A 22,261-nucleotide genomic window follows, 5' to 3' on the forward strand; every position below is an offset into this window, starting at 1 on the left:
GTGTAAGTATATACCAATACTTATCCTCTTTCATAAAGTAGAAAATAAAATAGAGTATCCAGAAGCGAGACTACTTTATTGTGCTAACTGATAATAAACTATCTACTTCTTATTTATAAAAATAATTTTAGATAACTTCAAGCGCGAAAGATATAATTTGAAAATATATTTGCGTATTTTACCGTGCTGTTGCATTATATTATTCATTATATATTTATCTGCTATTTAATTAAATGCAGGAGCTACTAGCTCCTGATCAGTAAAATTCAGTATTTGTATCAATGTTGTCAACTAGAATTATAATAATTGCAATAAGATTAAGTCTTGTCAGTTTCTCAGTTAGATCTTTCGTTTTCAGGACTTATACGCAATATTCAGTCGTTGTACAAGCCTTTAATCGATTAGGAGCTGGACCAATGAGTGAGGAAAAAAAACAATTTACGGCTGAAGGCATTCCAGAAGAACCACCTCACGATCCAGCTTGCACAACATTGACATCGCAAACAATTAGAGTATCATGGACGTCACCATCTCCAACTACAGCAAATGGTATAATCAAAGGTTACAAGGTAATCTACGGACCCACCGACACTTGGTACGGTAGGTACAGATTTTATTCAGTTTATTTGTTTACCATTTTTTGTGTGTTTATTTTTAATGCACAAAAATTAATTCACTGTTTTTTGTGTTAATATTAATTACATTAGATGAGAAATCGAAGGATTCCAAGATCACTTCTTCTAGTGAAACCATAATCCACGGCCTGAAAAAGTATACTAATTATAGCATGCAAATTCTTGCTTTTACTGCGGGAGGTGATGGTGTAAGAACCACTCCAATTCGTTGTCAGACTGAACAAGATGGTAATTTTCTGTGATCTTCTTATAGTTATTTAACATACACAATTTTTTTTTATAATTTTTTTTTTATCTTGTTTTTTTTTTTCATATAGTCCCAGATTCTCCAACCGCTGTTAAAGCTCTGGCTATGTCTGAAGAATCTATTTTAATTTCATGGAAACCTCCTGCACAACCAAATGGTGTAATTTCTCAGTACACAGTTTACATAAAGGAAGAAAAAGAAGATGGAAAATTTGTTAGTATTATTTGTGTACTGTTTTCAAAAACCTTTATGCTTTACTAAGTTTAAAATAAAAAAATCATTTTTAAAATTTTATTTAAAAAATACGAAAATTATATTGCAGGAAGAACCAAAAAGTCAGAAAATGCCACCGTTTCAAATGACATATGAAGCCTCTGGATTAAATAAAGAAGGAAAATATGAATTTTGGGTAACCGCTTCAACAAATATTGGAGAAGGGCAGCCATCGAAAACTGTTGTTCTGACACCTAGCCTCAAAGGTAATAGTTAATTTTATTTTATTGTATATTATGTTTGAAATAATTGGATGTTAAATTTATAAATTCATTTTTATTATAGTTCCTGCTCGAATTGCTTCCTTCGACAGTAAATTTACAGCCACCTACAGAGAAGATGTTAAGTTGCCATGCCTTGCTGTTGGTAAACCTGCTCCGGATATCACATGGAAAATTAAGGGTACTACTTTCGAAAGTAGCAATGCACAGAATAGAATGCAACAACTTCCTGAAGGATCTCTTCTTATAAAATCAGTAACAAGAAACGATGCCGGCGAATATTCGTGTTCTGTTGAAAATTCATTTGGAAAAGATTCAGTTACTCATCATCTTGTGATTCTTGGTAAAACACACTGTTTTTTTCTACTTAGAAACTAATTAAGTTAAATACTAGTAAGAACTTAACTGTGTTAGAAAATTTATTCCCTGTTACATTTTTTACTTTTGGTTTGCTCCCTGTTTAATTTCTATGGAGAGGTCACCCGAAATACTTATTTGAAACATTTTTCACTAGGAAATATAGTGATCACGTAGAAATATTTTTAATTGATTTTTCCCTGGTATTATGTGTTTTGAGCTACCAGGAAAAAAAATATACTCATGTTAGTGTACATTACCCGTCGTCTCTTAAGAGCAAGGTTTCGGAGAAAATGCACAAACCAGATGTACTATTATTCTTTCTTTTTTGTTGGAAATTGTTCAATTTTTTGAGGAATCCATTGAAGAAACATGAGCTGGTATATTTGCCTTGTACTAAAAGTAATAAATAGGGAGTTCTGAAGATTGAGTTTTTAGGTTGTTTGTTGGACAAGTGGAAGAGAGAGTTCTTTGGTTGAGAGTATAAGCACAACCATAAATAACAATAACAAGAACTTGTAACTTTAATCCTCACTACCTAGTTATATTATGAAGTGCACTTACAAGTTCAGTTTTATTAGAATTTAATGATTGCAGAAAAAGTCCTTTATAAGAGACATTCTTTTCATTCTTTTTCATTGTCAAAATTTAACGAGTCACGTTCTTTTTTAGCACCACCTCATGTCCCACAAGTAACTCTTACATCAACTACAACCAATTCTATCACCATGAAATTAAAACCGAATCCTCAGGATACCGAACCAATCCATGGATACACTGTTAAATATAAACCAGAATTTGGTGATTGGGAATCTATGCAACTAGCACCCACTGTACACAAATATACTCTTGAAAATTTGTGGTGTGGTTCTAGATATATGATCTCTGTAACTGCATACAATAGGTATTTTGTTTTTTAAATAATATTTTCAATTAGACAAATATTTTCTTTCTGAGAGAATTAAATTTTTAATATTTAAATATTTTTCAGCATTGGTACTGGTGATGAATCTGATATTTTAAATACACGCACAAAAGGTTCTAAACCGATTATTCCAGAAGCAAGCAGGTTTATTGAAGTTTCTACTAATAGTATTACTCTTCATTTGAGTACTTGGTCTGATGGTGGATGTCCAATGCTTTATTTTGTTGTCGAGCACAAGAAGAAGTGAGTATTACAAAGTACTTATTTTTTTCACTAGTCTTTTATAAGAGTAGAAATTTGCTGTCAAGCAAATTTTTTAATTTGATTTTCATTAAAATCGAATCAAGTTTTAATTCGTCTGTTTAAAAAAAGAAGGTTTAAATTGATGACTATAAAAACCTGTGGTTTGCATACCACAAAAATGGAAGTTAAAATTTGATATTTCGATTAGGTGCTACAAGGATGCTCTATAGTAAAATTATACTTACCAGAAGAGATACTTTAATAAATCAATTTATTTATTTACTTATTTTTCTTTTTATTTAATTTATTTCTTTGAACTGATTTCGTATTAGTTGCATTGGTAGATTGCATTGAAATGATAGTGGGTTAAATGAATTATCTTTGAGAACTTTTATACTTTTATTTTGTCTGTTTTAGCCTTTTACTATCTTTTCATTAAGATGGTTTTTACAACATTATTACCTCTTTTATAGGATGTCAGCTGAATGGAATCAAGTTTCCAATAATGTTAAACCTGGTGGCAACTTTGTAGTACTTGACTTGGATCCTGCAACTTGGTATAACTTAAGAGTAACTGCCCATAATAATGCTGGATTTGCTGTAGCTGAATATGAATTTGCTACTTTGACAATTACTGGAGGTGAGATGAAATACAGAAGTATATAAAAATTCATTACGGCCTATTCATAGCTCAAATTTCAATTTAAAATCTTAATTCTAGTACAGCAGCTTCCTGACTTTTTTGTTTTTTAATTATAGACAGTTGTGTTATTTTACTTTGAAAGTGGAGAATTTCTTCTAATTAGATTCTTAACTATTTTTAAGTTACAAATAACTTCAAGAAAAATCTTATAATGGCATTTTAAAAGCATTTAAGTGCAGAGCAATTTTTATATACACAGTACCACAACACCATCGAAGCAAATAATAGGACAACTGTAACGTAAAAGCTAGACTGAAGGAAATTGCTGCTTTGCTTTATTCAAATAATTCTACTAGCAAAATTAGAGTTTCTTTATATTTCTAGAGGAGTTTAAGGAACTAAAGTTTAATAAATATTATATTTGAATTTTAAAGTGTTCACTTGCTTTAAGTAAATGCTATCAATATATTTACACAAAAAAATAATAATGATATTTGAATCGGTTTTGAAAAAGCTGTGGGTGGTGTTGCAGGTACGATTGCTCCAGCACGGGAAGTACCTGATTCAGGTTATGGTGCAGATTCTCCACTGCGTATATTACTATCCAATTTGAATCTAGTTGTACCGGTTGTTTCTGCCTTGCTAGTGATAATTGTTGCGATCATAGTAGTATGTTTCCTGCGCGGCAAAGGCACCCAACATAAAGGTAAATTTAATTTATAACCTTAATTTTTTTATTATTTTAAGGTACTGTTTCACCGCCGAAAAGAGGTATTTCGGATGTTCATCAATATTTCCCTTGGATTCCAAAATGGATTGATTTAAACATTGTTGTACCTGTATGCGCTACTATTATCGTTATTTTTGTGGGCATCATAGTGATCTGTGTTGCTTTGGCAAGAAGATCGCGAGGACTACCACCCACTAGACTTAGAGGTATTCAAAATTATTGCTTAATGATGATCGATTTCAGTTTTCAGTTACTTCAAAAACGAAATTTTAAAAAAAATCAATACAGAGGATATAAATCACATTAATTAATTACTTATAACAAAAAAATGTTCAGTATACACTAAAGAAGAAGCCTCCTGGGATCTTCAAATTTCTTCGATAATGTGACCTTAAAAAGCTGACGCGGACCTACCTGTATGAAAAAAGTATTTCTAGTCTTAAATTGTTGTTAGTGCTATAATTAGTTACATAATTCTTTCATTTCACATCATTAACGCTGGCTAATATCTTCATTTACTGTTTCCTTTTCTCTGTAATCTTTTTCATGCTCTGCTATGTCTTGTAGCAGTGCGCCCCTAAGTTTTCATTCAAAATTATATTTCTCCTCAATGATGTCTTCCTTAGGGAGGCTTTCTTTTCTTGACACATTTTTAAAAAGATTTCTAAAATTTCTTCTTAGTAAGATAGGTTGCTTTGTTGCTCTAAAATTGTGGGTAGTGCAAATATTTTCATAACTTTTGATCTGTAATGAAATGTGATAAACTTTTGAGGAAATATTTTTAAACTTCTTTAAACATTTAACTCAGAATTAAGGCATCAAAACCAAAACCAGAGTGAGTGATTTCATCATCTGCGGGATGGGTGGTTTAATCTAGCTTCTTTGAAGGCTTAACAAATCTATTTAAACTCTGTACACGATAGTGCAGTTTAGTTTGTTCCAATGAAATAATATGGCTGATTGTTTTCGAACAACTGTTTGAAGAAACACACTATTACGGTCATCATTTTAACCGTTAGAGTATTCTTTACAATCAGTACTTTAGGAGTCAACATCCCTTTACTGACAGTTACGCCGTCCAGAATAAACACTATGGAACACATCCGTTTTGACTAAATTAGAGTTGGTTATCAAAATAAAGTCAACTATTAGATTATACTTAGTAATAGTTTACTGAATTATATGAGGAGCTTCTTTTAAAAGTAACGTTCTAATCATCGCCTTGTATTTATCTAATCACTTGGACTATATACTTACATTTATGTGATACAACGTTTCAATTGTTCAAGTATTGTTTTAAACTTTATATATATATATATACATTTTAATCTTTATTAAATTATACATGAAAATGATTATTTTTATAGATGATATTGTGTACAATCAGTCAATGGTCGGCGGAAACACTATTGATAAGAGATGTCCAGATCTACATGATGAACTCGGATACATTCCACCACCAAATCGCAAACTTCCACCAGTTCCTGGATCAAACTATAACACGTGCGAAAGGGTTAAGCGAGGTACAGGAATAAGTAAGGCACTTATAAGGATAAAGCTTGTTATAAACAACTTTTGCTACTACAAGTAGTACAACTTAATACCCCAATTCCTTTTTCTATTTTATTATTTATTTATTTTATTTAATCATCAGAACATTTTTATTTTAGACATTTCATATGTCACCACCAAGCTATTAATTTAATTTATTTCATTTGGTTACTGTCATTCATAATCATTATTTAGTGTTTGTTTAGTTATTTTTATTTATTTGGCGAAATCCCTTTTGGTCACTGTCACTACTTGACGAATTACCAGGAATACTTACAATAATGACACAATTATCTATTGTTTCTTTTCATAAAGAAATATACACACAATTTCATCTTAAGACACAAACTACTGATCATTTATGAACTTCAAACAGTACTTTCCAACTACACCTCAGTTTTGTAAACCTCTATAATTACTTAAAAAAGTGTCCGCATGAGAAGTGTTTGTTTTTTTCCTTTAATGCCGTAAATGTAGAACTTAATTCGCCCATTTTGGCTTACGAGCCTTTGTTCTGTATTGTTCCTTTGCACGTTGACTAACTTGATTTTTCTATTAAAATAAATGTTGTTTTTAATTTAATGCAATAGTTGTTTTAATAATCAACATACAAACTAAGTGAACTTATTCGTGTACTAAACAACAAAAAAAATAAGAGAAATTAAATATGTAATTACTTCATTTCTGGCCTAAAATGTAAAATCACGCTCGTAATTAAACTTTTTTTAAATAATTTTACATTTTCATCTCGCATCTGTCAAATTTTGAAGAAAAAATAGGAAAAATGTAACTGACTTTTTCCATTTTGCATTCTTTTCCACTTTACCGTTCGAAAAGTACTTACACTTATATCGAAGAATCCTAACAATTTTTTTCTGCACAAATCAGCTGGGCGGTTGGTTTTGTTTTCACATTAAGTTTGGGAGCGTATTTTGGTTTAGTTCATAGTAAAGGCTATTTAGTGGGAAATACCTCGTTCGAGTTCCGTTATGGATACTTTTAGTGTAGGGTACAATGGTTAATACTCGTAGAATACGATAATATGAGCTTCCGTCCTCCTTCTTGGGGGTATAGAACACTTAATGATAGTTTGACGTAAGTCCAGCCTGAAAAAAAATTGGCGATTACATACTTCCACTTACTGTAAGTTGCACTTACTAATCGTTAATTTAAAAAAGTAGATTTGTTAATAGATATCTTATGGGATTCGTTTAGTGTGAAGTAAGAAGTGATTAATCAGATATTAGTTAATTGGATTTTTGCCACGGATTGTTGAAGTGTGCTGTCACATTTACCGACATTATTTCAGAGCATGAAAGAGTATTTTAAAAAAGGTAAAAGATTTTATTACACAAGGTTGCAGAAATGAACATAATCGTTGGCAGTTTCACCCAAACAAAAGGGGCACTGCCAATAAGGGGCTGATGAGGCTGAAGTACCTCTATATTTGCCCGGATTTCTTAATATACATTAAAAAGTAATGAAATAATTATGTAAAATGCAACTGCACGTAATAGTTGATTCCATATTTATCGTTTTTATAATTATATGCGAACAAAAAGTTCTGAATCTTGTTGACAGTCCATCGTAGCCTTGTTTTCATCACATCAGCAAATATGTTTTTCTACCGACGCAAATTAACCGTACCATGTAGAGCTTTAAATTTAATGGTTCAGTTATTAATTGTTATGATTTTTTCGATCCTTGTAGAAGTCTTTAGAAAATGTAATATGTGATTTAAGAAATTATTCAATACCGTTTTATAATTCCATATTCTATTTTCTTGAGATTTTTTCGAAATGTTTGACAAAACTTGACTAAACATTGCGGCTTCAGCAAGAAAATATTTTCGTAACGAATAATGAACCAAAATTTTCGCTGACTGAACTTACTTACGTCTTCCAGAATGAACAAGAAAAATTATTTCTTCAACATAAAGACACAAGATCAAAGGGTTTTCCCGCTTTTTTCCATGTTTAGTTTGTATTTTCTTTTTACCGTTCTTGTTTGGCCCGATTGACACTCTAGGAAGGGCAGGGCTGTGTAGCGGCCATTCTACGTGGGACCCGAGACGACATATGTATGAAGAACTTGCGTCGCACACCCCATGTAGGGGCAGACTGCCAAGATGCCCTGGATCTGATGAGACCATGTATCATAGAGCAGGTAACAAAATTCTACGAAATTACAAACAAAAAACTCTAGTGCATCCTGGTGATGGTGTGATGATGATGATGGTGGTGGTAGGGGAAGAAGCGGTTAGTGTTTGTTTTTCGACATCATATACAATTTTGACTACACTATCAAGAATTCTGATGATTACTTATCAGTAAAGGCCCATCTAGAAGGCTGAACTTGTATAATATGTAGTTTTGCTTTTTCTTTGTAAGACTCAACTTACAGAACGTAGAAATCAATCTTCTCTTGAAAAACAACTAATTAAATTTAACATGTTCTTGAAATTACAATTTGTCAAACTAATTATAATAATGACCAGATAGCAAAAAATCAAGTAAATCCATTTTAATGCAGTTCAACATTTAGGTAAGTATTATGAAACATTAAAAAAAGTTTGACTTACTTTCAGCATACTGCAATCTTGAGTGAGTCTTTTCACCATGCTTTTTCGCTTAATCCTATTTTTAAATTTAATTGTAAGCATACATATATTTTTGGTTGTTTAAATCCGTAATAAAACTGTTTTTAATAGAATATTCTGCGACTTCTTGGAGTTATTTGTTTTGTTAAGAATAAACTTTCACCTTTTTTGTTGTATTTGATGTAGGGGCATTTAAATTCAAATTTTCTACGTGCAAAAAAATATCCGCCCAGATGGAGTTAAATTAATGTTTGAAACATTTAGTTTATTTACTTTAATCTAAGTCATAAATGATTTCAGTTGAGGAAGATAGACAATTAAAATCGTTTATAGGTCGTGTTGATAAACAAACAAATTATGTTCTTGAAATGGTTTTTCAATTAAATAATCAATGAAGAATTTTATGAGAAAGTGGAGCACTGACTTCTGCAATGTAAAGAATTGTCTGATTTCAGCGTTGAGCGCAGTTAACTTTTAATAGGTAAAGAATTTTCATTATGCATAAGACAGGTATCTTCGTCCGAGAAATCGCGCGATTTTTGGGCCGAATACATTCTGTATTTTGAACAAAGATCCTTGCCCAAGGATGGCATACTGTACAATCGAACAAGTGGAATTGGAGGAAATAATGAACCGAAGTTCGACCCCTCCAGCAAATGAGTTTTTACGGAGAAGTGTCGCCCTTCTTCTGCTTCTAGGATGGATTAAACAAACGAGGTGTTCATTCGAACAGTTTACATTGTATAGTTCGTTTATTCTTCAATCCTACCCGCCTTGAAGAAGATACCATCAACCTGACTTCATAAAGCAGCAAAGAAAGACAGTAGTGGTCTATTATTATTAGACATTAGTAGCACTTATTATTTTTCCTGCTGTTTATGTAGTGAAGTGATCGAAGATTGAAAATATGATGATTGTGGGGTGAAGGGCATTATTTTGATTTAGCTGTTCTGGGCATTCCTGTGTTTTATTAGAAGTTGTGGTGTAGGGTGTCAGAGGTATTCATCGCATCAAGTTTAGGCCCTTATCTTTATTCAAGGCAGGTTCAGTGCTCATCGGTTAAATTGCAGAGATTGGAAGAAAGTTAAGATATCCTTGTAGAACGATCTTCTAGTGCCAACTTCCAACAAGATCTCATTACTCAATAATTTGTAGCTATACATTTTACAACAAGAACATATAGAAACATTTTCTTAGCTAGCATATTCCCTCCAACGTAAACCTAATACAATATTTGTGGAATACGATTAGTTCGCGCACTAAGAAAATCATAATCCGTGTACAATTGAGAAGAGCGGGCCTTCTACCTTACTTTCTACAAACAACTTGGCTAAGATTCTTCCAGAAAAACATGATCATCTATGAATCACAGAATGAAGGTTTATCATAAATGAATAGGCATTACTAAAGTTGAACTTCTTTTTTCACTATTAAAAATTATTTAAAGTTGGCTTAATGTGAGTAAATTAGTAAACGTTTCAAAAATTTTACTCCTTCTTGGTAGAGCAATTATCTTGGGTCAGTTTTATTAGTGAAGCAGAACCCACCAATGTGATGATTTATGCAGCAGTAAAAGGACACGCGGTTTATAACTTTTTTAAGGCCTAATCTTCATTAAATGTATTTCTGTGATTGATTAATAATAATTATTTGTCTGAAGAAATTCCTCGAAGCCCTGTAATGGATGTTCCACATCAGTTAAACTGAACAAAATTACCATTAACTACTATAACACATATTGCCTTGGGTGAAGCTTTTAAGTATAGAGCCTCATCACATTACAAGTTGAGTGTATTACACTCAAATTTATGAACTATCACGTGCACCTTACTATTTATCATGTGGGTTGAGCAGAAATACGAGTCCATTCTTGCAGCATTTTTCACGATTTTAAATTAGTTTTCTCACGATTATTTCTCTCAAATCTTAAAAAAGAGTAATTAATTTAGTAAATAATAAATATAAATATTTATATTTAAAACTTCGTATTTTGTAACAATATTTTCAATTGTTTTGTTTGATATAGATATATTTTAAAATGTACAATTTTTTTAAAAAGGGGTTATTTTGAGGAGCTGCTCTTAAATTTTGCATGCTATTTTTTGTGGTATTTTTGTACAAGAGGAGTTTCAGATTTGTTTTTGCGTTCTATTTTTAAACGTATATTAAGAGTATACTCAGTTGTTTAAAGGTGTTTTCATCAGGCCTTGTAAGTCGAAATTTCATTGCAATGTGAAAATAGAAAGCCCAGCATAATCTATTATAGTTTTTAATTTTTTAATTTACTGTTTTGGTTGGCCAAGTTTATCAAATTTGTTGTTATTTTTTTAAAATGTAATAATAAACTGTCCAAGTTTCATTGATAAAAACGCCATTAGTCCCCACAAAATACCAAGTTTTTAATTTTTGTTTAAAAAATTAATTTAACAAGCTTTTCAATCACGTATCTTCACCAATCTGGATCATATTTTGAAAAATTAGTTTTTATTATTAAAATGTAACAAGTGGCATTGCAGTAACAAATAAGTGTAGGGGCTAAAGGCGCTAATCACGTCAGGTTTGATATTTAAAATGAATATAAATGTAATTGTACACTTAATTTTTGGGGAAATTCACTAAATAATGTTCCAACTTTGCATAAAGTAAAATTGGAAAGTATAAATTGAAAGATCATTTCCAACATTGCTGACTTCACTAACCATTTAATAATAACATTGATGTCAAATTGATACTATTAATAATTTAATTTTTTTTATTTTGGGTTTATTTGAATACAAAGCCGGAAATTTAATCGAAGTAAATTTATTTGTGTGGTCTAGCTGTAAATTTTGGTGCATGAGTAAAATTGCACTTACGGAGTTCATTGCACGTTTATCATTTTTTCGTTAAGTTGCTTTCATTTATTTATCCATTACATTATTTAATTTTTGTTGATTGGTTTCTTTATATTATCAATTTTGCTACATTTTATTAGTTTGGTGCGTATATATTAATTTATTTATTTTGTATTTTTGTAGGTATGGATGATGATATTTGTCCTTATGCTACATTCCACTTGTTGGGCTTCCGTGAAGAAATGGATCCATCTAAGGCAATGCAGTTCCAGACATTCCCACATCAGAATGGTCACTGTGGTACTCTTGGTCCTGGAGGTGTGTCCACAAACATCCATCACCGATCCGGCTCTCAATCTATGGTAAAATGGTTGTATATCTATGGTATACTAAAAATTTACATCAGAACGTGGCGACTTCTTGTTTAATTCATTGTCTTTCTAGTTTCTTGAGATTTATTTATTTTTTTAGTTTTTTTTTATAACTATTGCTTTCTTTAAAATGAAGTAAAATATTTAATAAAAATGTAATTATAGCCTCGAAATGGCCGGTATTCAAAAGTTGGCCCCAATTCCACATTTTCTCCTGAATATGATGATCCTGCTAATTGCACTGAAGATGATCCTTACGGTTCTCAGTATACACCTTATGGAGCTCCTTATGATCATTACAGCAGTAGGAACTCACTAGGAAGGAGAAGTGTTGGTAAGTTCATTTTCGAATTTTATTATTATTTTTTAATCACAAAAATCTATTAAAAACTTCTAAGTTCTACTTTTGTATGTCTTAAGACCATAAATGAAATTACAAGGTATACTCATTCATTTTTAATCTTTGAACTTAATTTGTTCAACGATTGATTGAACGAAAAGTGTTCGGTAGGAAACTGATAAGAATATGGCGCTAGAAGTTTTTATTACTTGATAAGAGAATGATTAATATATATATTTTGAACGCAGGCAGGAAACTATTCTACAAATCTGTTAATGCCATAACCATTATCTTTTGTTCTTTGTTAGTAATTGTGTAAAATTTGTGTGATTTTACCAATTGTTCGCATCAAAAAACAGAAATATTTGACTTCTTCCTGGCAGCTCTCTCCTAGAGGTTGAGCTTCTAAAGTTCGCTTCAAAATCTAGATTTAACCGACTCCTTCTCTTATCATCTTTCTTCTGCAGTATCTAGACAACCTAGATTGGAATAGACCAATCTCATATTTCATTATTGACACTGCATATTGATTGGTTGCTCTTTTTTATAAGTATTTATATTTTTTAAGAATTTTTCCAATCGGCCTCCAACGCAGGTTGGAACTTCCGTATTTGTCTGTCACTGCTTTAAAATTTAATTTATTAAATCGTTCTTAATAAGGTTTTTTCTAGATTATCTAACGTTAAGTCCTACATTGAAATGTAGATGAATCTCATATTAAAGATTCCCATTTAAGGAAAGTCATAGCTTCACTTGCTAATTCAACACAAAAAATTTCGTTCATTTAAAAAAAACAAACTAATCAATTATTGTGTTCTCGCATACAGGAAGCCCTGAACCACCACCACCGCCACCACGAAACCACGACGCTAACTCTTCAGCCAACGACAGCAAGGAAAGTAATGAAATGTCTGAAGCCGAATGTGATAGAGATCAACTTGTCAATCGCAATTATCCAGGTATTTAAAAACGCTGGCCACAAAAGACGAATGATAACCATGTAGAGAAAATGGGACTAAATATTCAGCAGCTAATTAATTGATAAGTATTATTTAACATTAGTGAATGTTGGAATTATTGTACCTTCCAAAGTACAACTACTTTAATTGAAAAAGGAAACTTTTTTTCTTCTTTTTTTTAACAGATTATTACAAATTTACGGTTATACTATATCGTGACATCACTAATCCATTTCTGTCAGCCACTCAACCTCTCTCACGGTCATCTACCGTGAAGATTGCTACTGTTTTTTATCTCCAATGTAAGGGTACTCTTTTCCTGCGCGAAAGCGTTCCTCATCAAGTTAAACATATTGAAAAACTTCTCTTTTTTTTTTTTGTATCATCTTGTTTTAAAGTGTACAATAATTCCTCATCATTAAATTAGTATGTAATTAACAAATTATGAATCGTAAGTATGAAAGAATTAATTTTCTAACTTCTGCATGGTGTGACATTTTGGATTGAAGTTAATGTGGAAATTTGTTATATATTAACAAAACTTTTTGAAATATGTAAAATTGTGTGCGCGCGTGTGAGCAGCTTGTGAATTTGCTTACCAGATTGGACATTGCTCGTTATAAATATTACAATATCTCACTTTAAGGTTGCGGTAAAATTAAGTTATTTATGTATAGACTTTCTTCTTAAAGTAAGCTGTGTTTAAATTGTTCTCTTTCTCTTTCTCTCTTATCTATTGAATATAGTTCTTCACAATAACTGAAATAACATCATAAATAGCCAAGCTTTTATCGACTTATATTGATTAATTGCAGGTATTTTTTTATCCTTCAACAAATTCTTTTAATGCCTAGATATTACGATTACGACTACAAAAGTACCTAAATTTACAGAACTGAGGTTGAGCAGTTGAACTTGAAGGTGGTTAAGATTATCAGCGATCTGTTACGCAACTTCAGAATTGGAAAAAATTATTGATGAAATGTAGGCTGAAATCGTTTCTTTTCTTTATATGTTATTAGATGAAGACTTAAATAAAATAGGCGAATCAACTGGAAAAGGAGATTAAACAAAGGATGTTAAGTCCGTCTCTTTTATTTCCCTTTTGGAAATGACGGCCTTAGTCATTAAAGTGATCTGCCCATTTTGTCACTATTACTCTGTTAAAATGTTTAATCCAATTCTGAATTAATTATTTATTTCGAAATGGTTCCGGTAAAACGAATTTGAATTCATATCCTCATAATATAATTTCCATTTTTATTTAGCATGTGCATGGATTTTTTTCTCTTCTCTTTTATTTTGTTTTGTATTATTTTATTATTTTTTTTCTGCTTGTGTTTGCATTGTTTGTAGTTGGTTTTCTTTTTTAATCAGGGTTGCGGGCATCATCTAGGAGGGGTATCATTGTCTGAGGTAAATTATTTTTTTCTAGTTTTGTTTTGTAATTTTTATTGATTTTTTTTTTTAAATTTAATTTTAATTTTTTATAATCTTTTTTTCATCATTCATTATTTAGTTGCATTTTAATTCGTTCAATTCATAGAAGTAAAAATAGATATCGACAATTTGATATAAAAGCTAGGCCGACACTTTTTGAATTCCAAGATTAGTGTATTTAAGTAATTATCTCAGATTAACTTATTGCAGCACAATAGATATTAGTAAAGTTCACTTCCGTCTTTTTTCATGAGAGAAGGTACTAAAGTCCTTCACCTGATTTCTGTCACCATTTAATTGTCTATCTCCAGTAAGTAACACAGGAATAATTCTTCCAATGTTCTAAAAAGCTACAGCCTTTTGATATTTCATGTCTTCCATTTTATAACAATAATATTCGGCATCAAGTATTTTTTTTTCAATTAGGTATCTTCTTTGTAGATCCCTACAGTAATAGAAAAGTTAGGATAAAAACAGTATAACGCGGAACATCTACAGAGATGTTCTAATGAAATAAACGACTGAAAAACGTCTACAGTCGAATGAATAACTAATTGCACATTTTGCACACCTTTCGCAATAGCAATTTTAGGGATAGATTTTCATTCACTGTGCAGAAAATGTTTACCTTATCTATATAATTACATCAATAATATTGTCAACAAATTATATTTCCTCTCTATAGTAATTGATCAAACTGCTTCTTTTCATTTTATCAAGAAAGTAATTCTTTGATTGCAATATAAATTAAATTTAAAGCTATATATCTACTCTATTACATCTGTTATTCCATTATTTCAGACAAGTGGATCATAAAATAAACTTGTTAAAAATGAAATAAAGCATTTTTATTTTATTTGGGATTTAAAAAAATTACTTTTTATCTCAAAGAAGATTTCTATTAGAGTTTTGCATTTGCTGCTTTAGATTTTATGTACACATACCACATTTCTAGCTAATATCAATTCCATCGCCGTGCACTTTGTAACTAACAAGGCGTTCTTTTTTGTTTTAACGAATGATTCAATCAAAATTTATTTACTGTGATCATGTCGCACTGTTTCTCATGATAAATTGTTGTTTGCTAAAGAATCGCATTTATTTTTAAGTGCATTTTGTTCTCTGTTGAAGTTTTTCTTTTAGTAATGAATGGAAATGATGAATCAATCAAATCTAATTAAAAATGAAAAAATAAATAAAAAAACAGGTTCTTAGGAATAAATATTTTTGCTTAACTTTTATTCGCTAGGTTCAGAACTCTTTTTTAAAGTATAGTTATAAGTTTTTTACTTACTTTACTGCCCACGTGTAATATAACGGTGGATGAGAATGCTTTGTTAATATGTTTAAAAATTCATTTTTATCATAAATAGAATATTAAATTTTCGCCCCAATTGGTTAGGAAATAGTTAAATTATAAATTTTTAGCAAATAAGTAAGAAATAACAGGCATGCATGGTTTAAGGATTTTTCTTTTCTTTTACTCATACAGAGAGATAGAGGTGTGTGTGTGTGTGTGTGTGTATGTTGGAATAAGTAAAACTGTAAAATTTCATTTTAAAATAAGTAGCTCTTTAAGTATTATTATTTTTAAGTAATCTTTAATGATTGAACGTTTCCTTTCACAGAAAAATGATGCGTTTTATTTTTAATTTAAGAATTATTTTAATTTAATTTTTAAGTTTCGTTTAAGGATTTTTATTTAATACTAAGGAAATAAATCTATAAGGATCAATTGATTATATTTTCAGTGTCTTCGCGCAACAACTCCAAGGATGGCATGACCACCGAGGAAATGCGCAAACTAATCGAAAGGTGAGTAATTATTTAATGGAATTAATTTAAGAAAAAAAAAGAACTAATATAAAAAGATTTGTTCCACTTCTTCCTTATCTTAACTTAAAAGTCTCCTCTGAAAATCAATCGCACTAATCTGGATTATTCAAGATATTTTTAATTTTATTACCAATGTTAGTTTGTTTCTAATCTAATAAGAAAATTCATAATCTGACTCTTCCAAATTATATTAAAAAATTTAAAATAACTCTTGAATTTCTCGTTACTTCGTACTTCGGAGTGCTCTTAAAAAAATAATAGCGGGATTTTAATATTAATTGCATATTTCTATGTCTGTGAATTATTTATCTGGCAATTTTTCTCCTAACTTCGTTACTAACTTTTACGATACTTCTAACAAATAACAGTACGACTATTTTCTAAACAAGATAATTAAAATCATAACTTAATGTCAATAGTTTTCGTACAAAGTAAACATTTTCTGTAAATAAATTAAATGGTATACAAGTTGTATTCATATTCGACATGAAGAAAACCTGTATTTGAAAGACTGAAAAGTTTTAGTACTCTATCCGGAAAAAACGTCTAGTGAATTTATTTGTGAAAATACTTTTTGTACTAATAGGAATTCTTTTTTACTTACTTTTGCGATCTGTCAAAATTTTTTTTTTATCGAATTTCCAACGAAAATATCTATTTGAGATAAGTTGTAAATATAAAAAAAATTTTGTCCACTTTCACTCCTTTGAAATGAATGTAATCTTTTTTAGAAACAAAACACTATCTTTAACACACTCATTCTTCACGATTTCGGAACAAAATGCACATACACGTGACACAATTCTTTAATATTTCATATAAATGTGATCTTCGTGTTTAATTTTTTTGTTTTTCTTGAATTTTAATTTTTTTGGTGATGAATGTTCACCCAACCATTTACGCACTGAATAGCGAAAACAATATATATATTTTTAAAAAAATTATAAATAAAGAACTAAAAATAAAAAGGAACTAAATTATTTAATAATTGCTGTTGAATCCAGAAAAGCTCTGATTGGTGTAAGGTTTGCTTCCTGCTATTTGAGACCATGGTGGAAGTCTCAAATTTAAACTTCGAAAAGCACGACCTACTCTCTATCTAGGGTAAAATGAAAATGTGAAAGTTCTTGTTTTTTTAACGTTATCCTGGTTTTAAGGTCGGTGATTGTAATATTACTTCAGAACAACAAAAATGAAATCTACATTTCAGTAGTCAGCTCAAAAATGAACTTTTCGAAGGAAAGAAAATGAAATAAACGAATTTAGAAAATTTATTTAGGAAGATGCTTAGGAGGAATATTATTGGATGTTGAGAAAATTTAAAATAAATCTAAAGGCATTCATTTAAAGGGCGAGTTACATTTAGATAGCATTACTACACAATTGATTTCCATTACTGTCTTCAAACTATAAATGAAGATCGAAAATATAGTATTACAAAAGAAGTAAATTTTTTGAATGAGAAACTAATATTTAATATTACTAGAAAGGTATTTCAACTTTTCTTCCGCTTTATTACAGTATTATAATAAATATTGATTTTCTACAATGCAAACATAAATAACGTTGTGCGGCTGGTAATTTGATAGTTTAAGTAGTTAATATTGAACTTACCATTATTGCTTTTTGTATGCATGTTAAATCTTTTTATTAAAAAACAAAAAACAAAAAAACAAACAACTTCTTGCGCACTACATAAGAATTTACTTTTTAAAATAAAAACAAAAATATAAGTAGTGGATAAATTGTAATAATGTTTAGAAATAGATAAATTTTATGATATTTAGTTTGCATAAGTAGGTGTGTATGTGGGTGTTTTTGGTTTTTAATGCGCACTTTTTCTATTTGTTACATGAATTTCTTGCAAAAATAAAAGCAGGAATACGTAAGTGTTTCCAGTGTGTTTCTTGTAGAGTAGTTTCGCACTTTCTGTTTTAAAAAAATTCTATATTTTAAAACTGCAAACTATTTCTGAATTCTACTTTAAAGGTTTATTTATTTACTGCTTATTTTAATTTATTTTATTTTTTTTTATTTGATTGTTTAAAAGAACTAAAGAATTTTTGGTTTGCATTTTTAGGGATCATAAGTTACAAAGCCAAAATTTGTTGATGGGAAGAAAAATAAGATTCGAAATTAATGATTTTTGATAAAGTGAATATATAACTAATGTAATAAAAATATTTCTCGTAACTATGATAAATGGTATTCTTTTCATTTTCTCATGGAGAAATTCTTGTAAAGGGCGAGCTGATCGCTGGACATGTATTCTACAAGTACCTTACTGGTATTTCCACTATCACTTTTTGCTTGGACTACCACTTTGTAGAAGGGAGGAATTTCTAATCTTCCTTTTATTCGGTTCATCCTGCAACTGGTAGAATCGGAAAACTGTTTCTGATACTTTCCGCAGAATCTAATTTTTAGGTAATTTTATCATTTGTAAAGCTGGTTGAGATATCTTTCTCTTTTAATCAATTCCAAATTGTTGGATCTTCTTATTTGTGGACTCAAAGCTCTTATGGGTTTAAACTTAAGGCGCTTGAAACTCAAGCTGGTTGGATTATTTATCGGTAATAATACATAAAGCGTATGTAAGAGATGTTTCCAACGATAGGTATCCTATTCCTGTCTTTTCGTTGCGGTGAGAACCTTGGAAGGCGTTCTACCCTGGGAGATTTAATCCTTTTCGACTGACCACCTTTAATGCAATTCGTTGTAGGTCCTAGAATAAGGAGTAAATGTGATATCAAGTTCATTCTTATAGTCCAGCAATTGTAGTGATTTCGAAAGTACGATCCCTTCACTCTGAATTCCTGAATCTCTGACGTTTTAATGGGATTTTAACGGCACTTGCTACGCAACGCTCTGTTAAAGTTGATTAATACCTAAAAATGCATTCTTGCTTTGGTCATTCTGGGATTTTTTTTAAATTCATTTGTTTATTACTTTACAAAAAGTCATTTTGAATTATTAATGTTTTTCTTTCTTTTACAGAAACGAAGGAGGGCCCCAACAATTCCAAAATGGAGGGCTCACAGCATACGATACTGTGGCAGTGTAACCTCTAGTCTTCTGTGCCATAGTAATCGAATCTCATCGACAGATATGTTTGTTTTTTCTTTTTCATTTTTAATTTCTCTGAATGCATCAAAATATTTTCCTAAGGTGCTAAAAAAAAAATAAGTTAACGCTCTTATAATTTTTACTATAATCGACACATCTCTGAGAAATTAAATCTTAAAAAATAAGAATATTATACCTATAAAAATAAAGTAAACTACCCTATCTTAGAATATAAAATATATAAATAAATATAGTATATAATTTGATCTATTTGTTGTGGCAAGATATATATATATATATAGGATAAAAAAATAGCTTAAAAAAGTGTTTTTCTATTTAAAAATAAATTTATATATAAATTTTAAATTCACAATTTTTGTTTTCTCAGAGATGTGGTTGTGTAATAAAAAAAAAAAAGTAAGTCATCAATCCCTTTTAAATTGAATTTAATATTAGATGTAAAGAATTTTTGTCCAAAATAAAGAGAAAGAAAAGAGAAGTAAGCAGAAAACAGTTTTTAGGTGTATCTTTACGATGAAGAAGAAAAGTAAAAAGCTAACTACAATTTTTTAAAAATATATCTTTTAAATATAAGCTCAACAGTTTATTACATAATAATATAAATATTATAATTATAAAGTAAATACTTGTTTATCCCACTTGTAATATAAGAACACCATTCGGTTTGTACCCAAAAACAAGAAATTGTTTTCTAAAAAACGTGTAATTGATTTTTTGTTTTATAGTACATTGGTAAAATATTTATTCTCACTGTACTTTTTCACTTATATTAGTTTTAAGAACGATTTTCTTTCTTTTAATATGTAACAGTAAAAAAAATAAGAGAAAACAAAAAATAATTTACGTGGTAATTGAATGTGTGTGGTAATTGTATTGAGTGTATTTGGTAATGTAAAGCAATTCCTCTCCCCAACAAAAATTGTTCGTGATACCGCCTTTTGATTAATATAAAGAATTTTTTTTCTTCCTTTTTTTATAATACCCTTTTTGTAATATAACCATAATTTAATTTTTTGTCTTTAATTTTTCATTTTATTTACTTTTTTTATAGTTGTTTCCAAGTTGAAATTCTCGAAATAAGGATTTCATTTTAACACAATTTTCAGTCCCTAGAAGTTTTTCTTTAATAATACCTTTTTTTAAAAAAAAAAAAAAAAAAAAAAATTAGTAATGCTTTCGTCATATTTTAAATTTGATATTTCAAACTTTTAAGATTACTTTTTTCTTAAAAAATTATTATTTTTTAAATAATAAAGAAGTAATAATAATGAAAAATGCAGCAAATTATTACTTTTGTAAATATGTTTGTGTTAGAACTTTAATTTGGTTTTTTATTATTATTATTATTATTATTTTATTTTTGTTACTTGTATGTTGCTATATATACCTTTTTTCGTCGTCAGTTTATTTGTTGCATTTAATTTTTTTTTTATATATATTTTGTCTAAATACCATTTCATTTGATGTCGATAAATGTGTTTTACAAAAAAGATATTTTACCTTTTTTATTTATAAGAATCATAAATTTACAGAAATTATTAAGAATTTCTAGCTATACCTATTCTTGATGTTTTATATATGGTATATAACAAAATTATATCAATATTCTGCGATCAAACAGTGGAGAAAGAAAGAAAAAAGAAGTAAAACACAATACAACAATTTCTAGCTTCACTTCCTCCTTGCGTTTTGGGACTGTGTGTGTGTGGTGTGTGAAGAGCTGAGGATTAACTCAAAGAATGTAAAGAAAACAAAAAATTAAAACTATGTGTTAATTTGAGGAGTTGGCACATGTCCTCCTCCCTGAGGAAGATTAAATGAGGATTTTAAAAAAAGTCTTCAGAAAAAAAAACAAAATAAGTAATGCTTTAGATGGTTTTCTCATGGTTTTTTGTGTTGTAGTTGTGACTGATAATTAAGAATTTATTTAAAACAAATTGATAAAAATTATATTGAATAATTATGATAATTCTATTTCATTATTCCCCCAAAGAAATTAATGTAAACTTATTTTGTTTTTACATGTAAACTTAGACAGTTAAGCACTTTATACCAAAGTTTATTTCTTTAATTTTATTTGCCGGTTATGTATTTTAAAAAACAAGTTTCAGCCATGTTTTCTTGATGCAATTTAAAAATTTAGTTTGTTCTTTTATTTTTTTAGTACATTGCTAATATTGTTCACATTTTGAAGAAGGAGGAGAATAAAAAATGACATGAATTTGGAAAAAGATTCTATTTGGCGCGCATGGCATATTCAGTCTCAAAATGTTTTTGTAATAAACATAAATATTACAGTTTTTGATTGATTGTTATTTACAGTATAGAAACTTTTGATGGATAAAGACTGTTTTAAATAAAGCTTTGTTTTTAAGTAAAACAAAAAAAAAGTTATTTATTTTGCTTGCGAATTTTACTAGAAAGGCAAAAAACTATACCTTTCTCGCTGGTAATATTTAATAATAGATGTTACCCTTATTAAAAACATTTAAGAGAAACAGTCTCTTTTATCAAAACATTTCAGCAAATATTGTCCGCTTTCTTAAAGTAAAAATCTACATAAAGTAAAATTGGTTTATCACCGTTGGGAAAAGTATAAAGTGAAATAGGTTGGGAAAAAAATAAGCTCCTCAAATAATTTTCAGCTTCTTTATAAACTGAGATTAACAGGCAAGGTTTTGCTGAAACGGTGAGAAAAATGTAAAATCTAATTTCAATTTTGTTCCATTTTAAGGCTAATGGAAGGGGTTAGGGCCCAGTTCAAATCCAGCTTTTGGCTTCTAGATTTTCTCTCCATAGGAGCTTCTTAGAGGGCACTGTCCTTGATAAACAGTATTATATATTACGAAAATAGTGTCCGAGGCCTGCAGTTCGCTGAAAAAGGCTCCAAGCACTCATGACCTCAAATGTTTGCGCCTGTTTTCAAGAGGGGCTTAACGTCTAACTACCAGGTAGGTGTCGTGATGAGGG

At 29.7% G+C, this 22,261-nt stretch overlaps 1 protein-coding gene across 50 annotated transcripts in view; it reads left to right on the forward strand.

Moving 5' to 3' along the window:
• The window catches only part of Dscam1 (Down syndrome cell adhesion molecule 1), a 160,864-nt gene extending 139,352 nt beyond the window's left edge, over positions 1 to 21,512 (forward strand). For 46 of the 50 annotated variants that reach the window (XM_074133750.1, XM_074133785.1, XM_074133782.1 and 43 more), the window contains 16 exons: positions 359 to 600; positions 708 to 863; positions 953 to 1,095; positions 1,205 to 1,361; positions 1,441 to 1,719; positions 2,406 to 2,637; positions 2,725 to 2,901; positions 3,375 to 3,541; positions 4,292 to 4,480; positions 5,642 to 5,809; positions 7,854 to 7,991; positions 11,442 to 11,620; positions 11,795 to 11,963; positions 12,797 to 12,928; positions 16,120 to 16,183; positions 19,202 to 21,512. In XM_074133750.1, the coding sequence (XP_073989851.1) occupies positions 359 to 600; positions 708 to 863; positions 953 to 1,095; positions 1,205 to 1,361; positions 1,441 to 1,719; positions 2,406 to 2,637; positions 2,725 to 2,901; positions 3,375 to 3,541; positions 4,292 to 4,480; positions 5,642 to 5,809; positions 7,854 to 7,991; positions 11,442 to 11,620; positions 11,795 to 11,963; positions 12,797 to 12,928; positions 16,120 to 16,183; positions 19,202 to 19,268 (2,659 nt within the window). In that variant the 3' untranslated portion in view covers positions 19,269 to 21,512. Of the gene's footprint in view, positions 1 to 358; positions 601 to 707; positions 864 to 952; positions 1,096 to 1,204; positions 1,362 to 1,440; positions 1,720 to 2,405; positions 2,638 to 2,724; positions 2,902 to 3,374; positions 3,542 to 4,076; positions 4,251 to 4,291; positions 4,481 to 5,641; positions 5,810 to 7,853; positions 7,992 to 11,441; positions 11,621 to 11,794; positions 11,964 to 12,796; positions 12,929 to 16,119; positions 16,184 to 19,201 lie in introns of all 50 variants that reach the window. The other 4 variants (XM_074133792.1, XM_074133791.1, XM_074133789.1 and 1 more) reach the window with 1 other exon arrangement.
• The last annotated feature ends 749 nt before the right edge of the window (positions 21,513 to 22,261 follow it).

The sequence above is a fragment of the Rhodnius prolixus genome, unplaced genomic scaffold (genome assembly GCF_049639745.1).
Source record: "Rhodnius prolixus isolate KJV_2025 unplaced genomic scaffold, Rpr scaffold_10, whole genome shotgun sequence".
NCBI lineage: Eukaryota > Metazoa > Arthropoda > Insecta > Hemiptera > Reduviidae > Rhodnius > Rhodnius prolixus.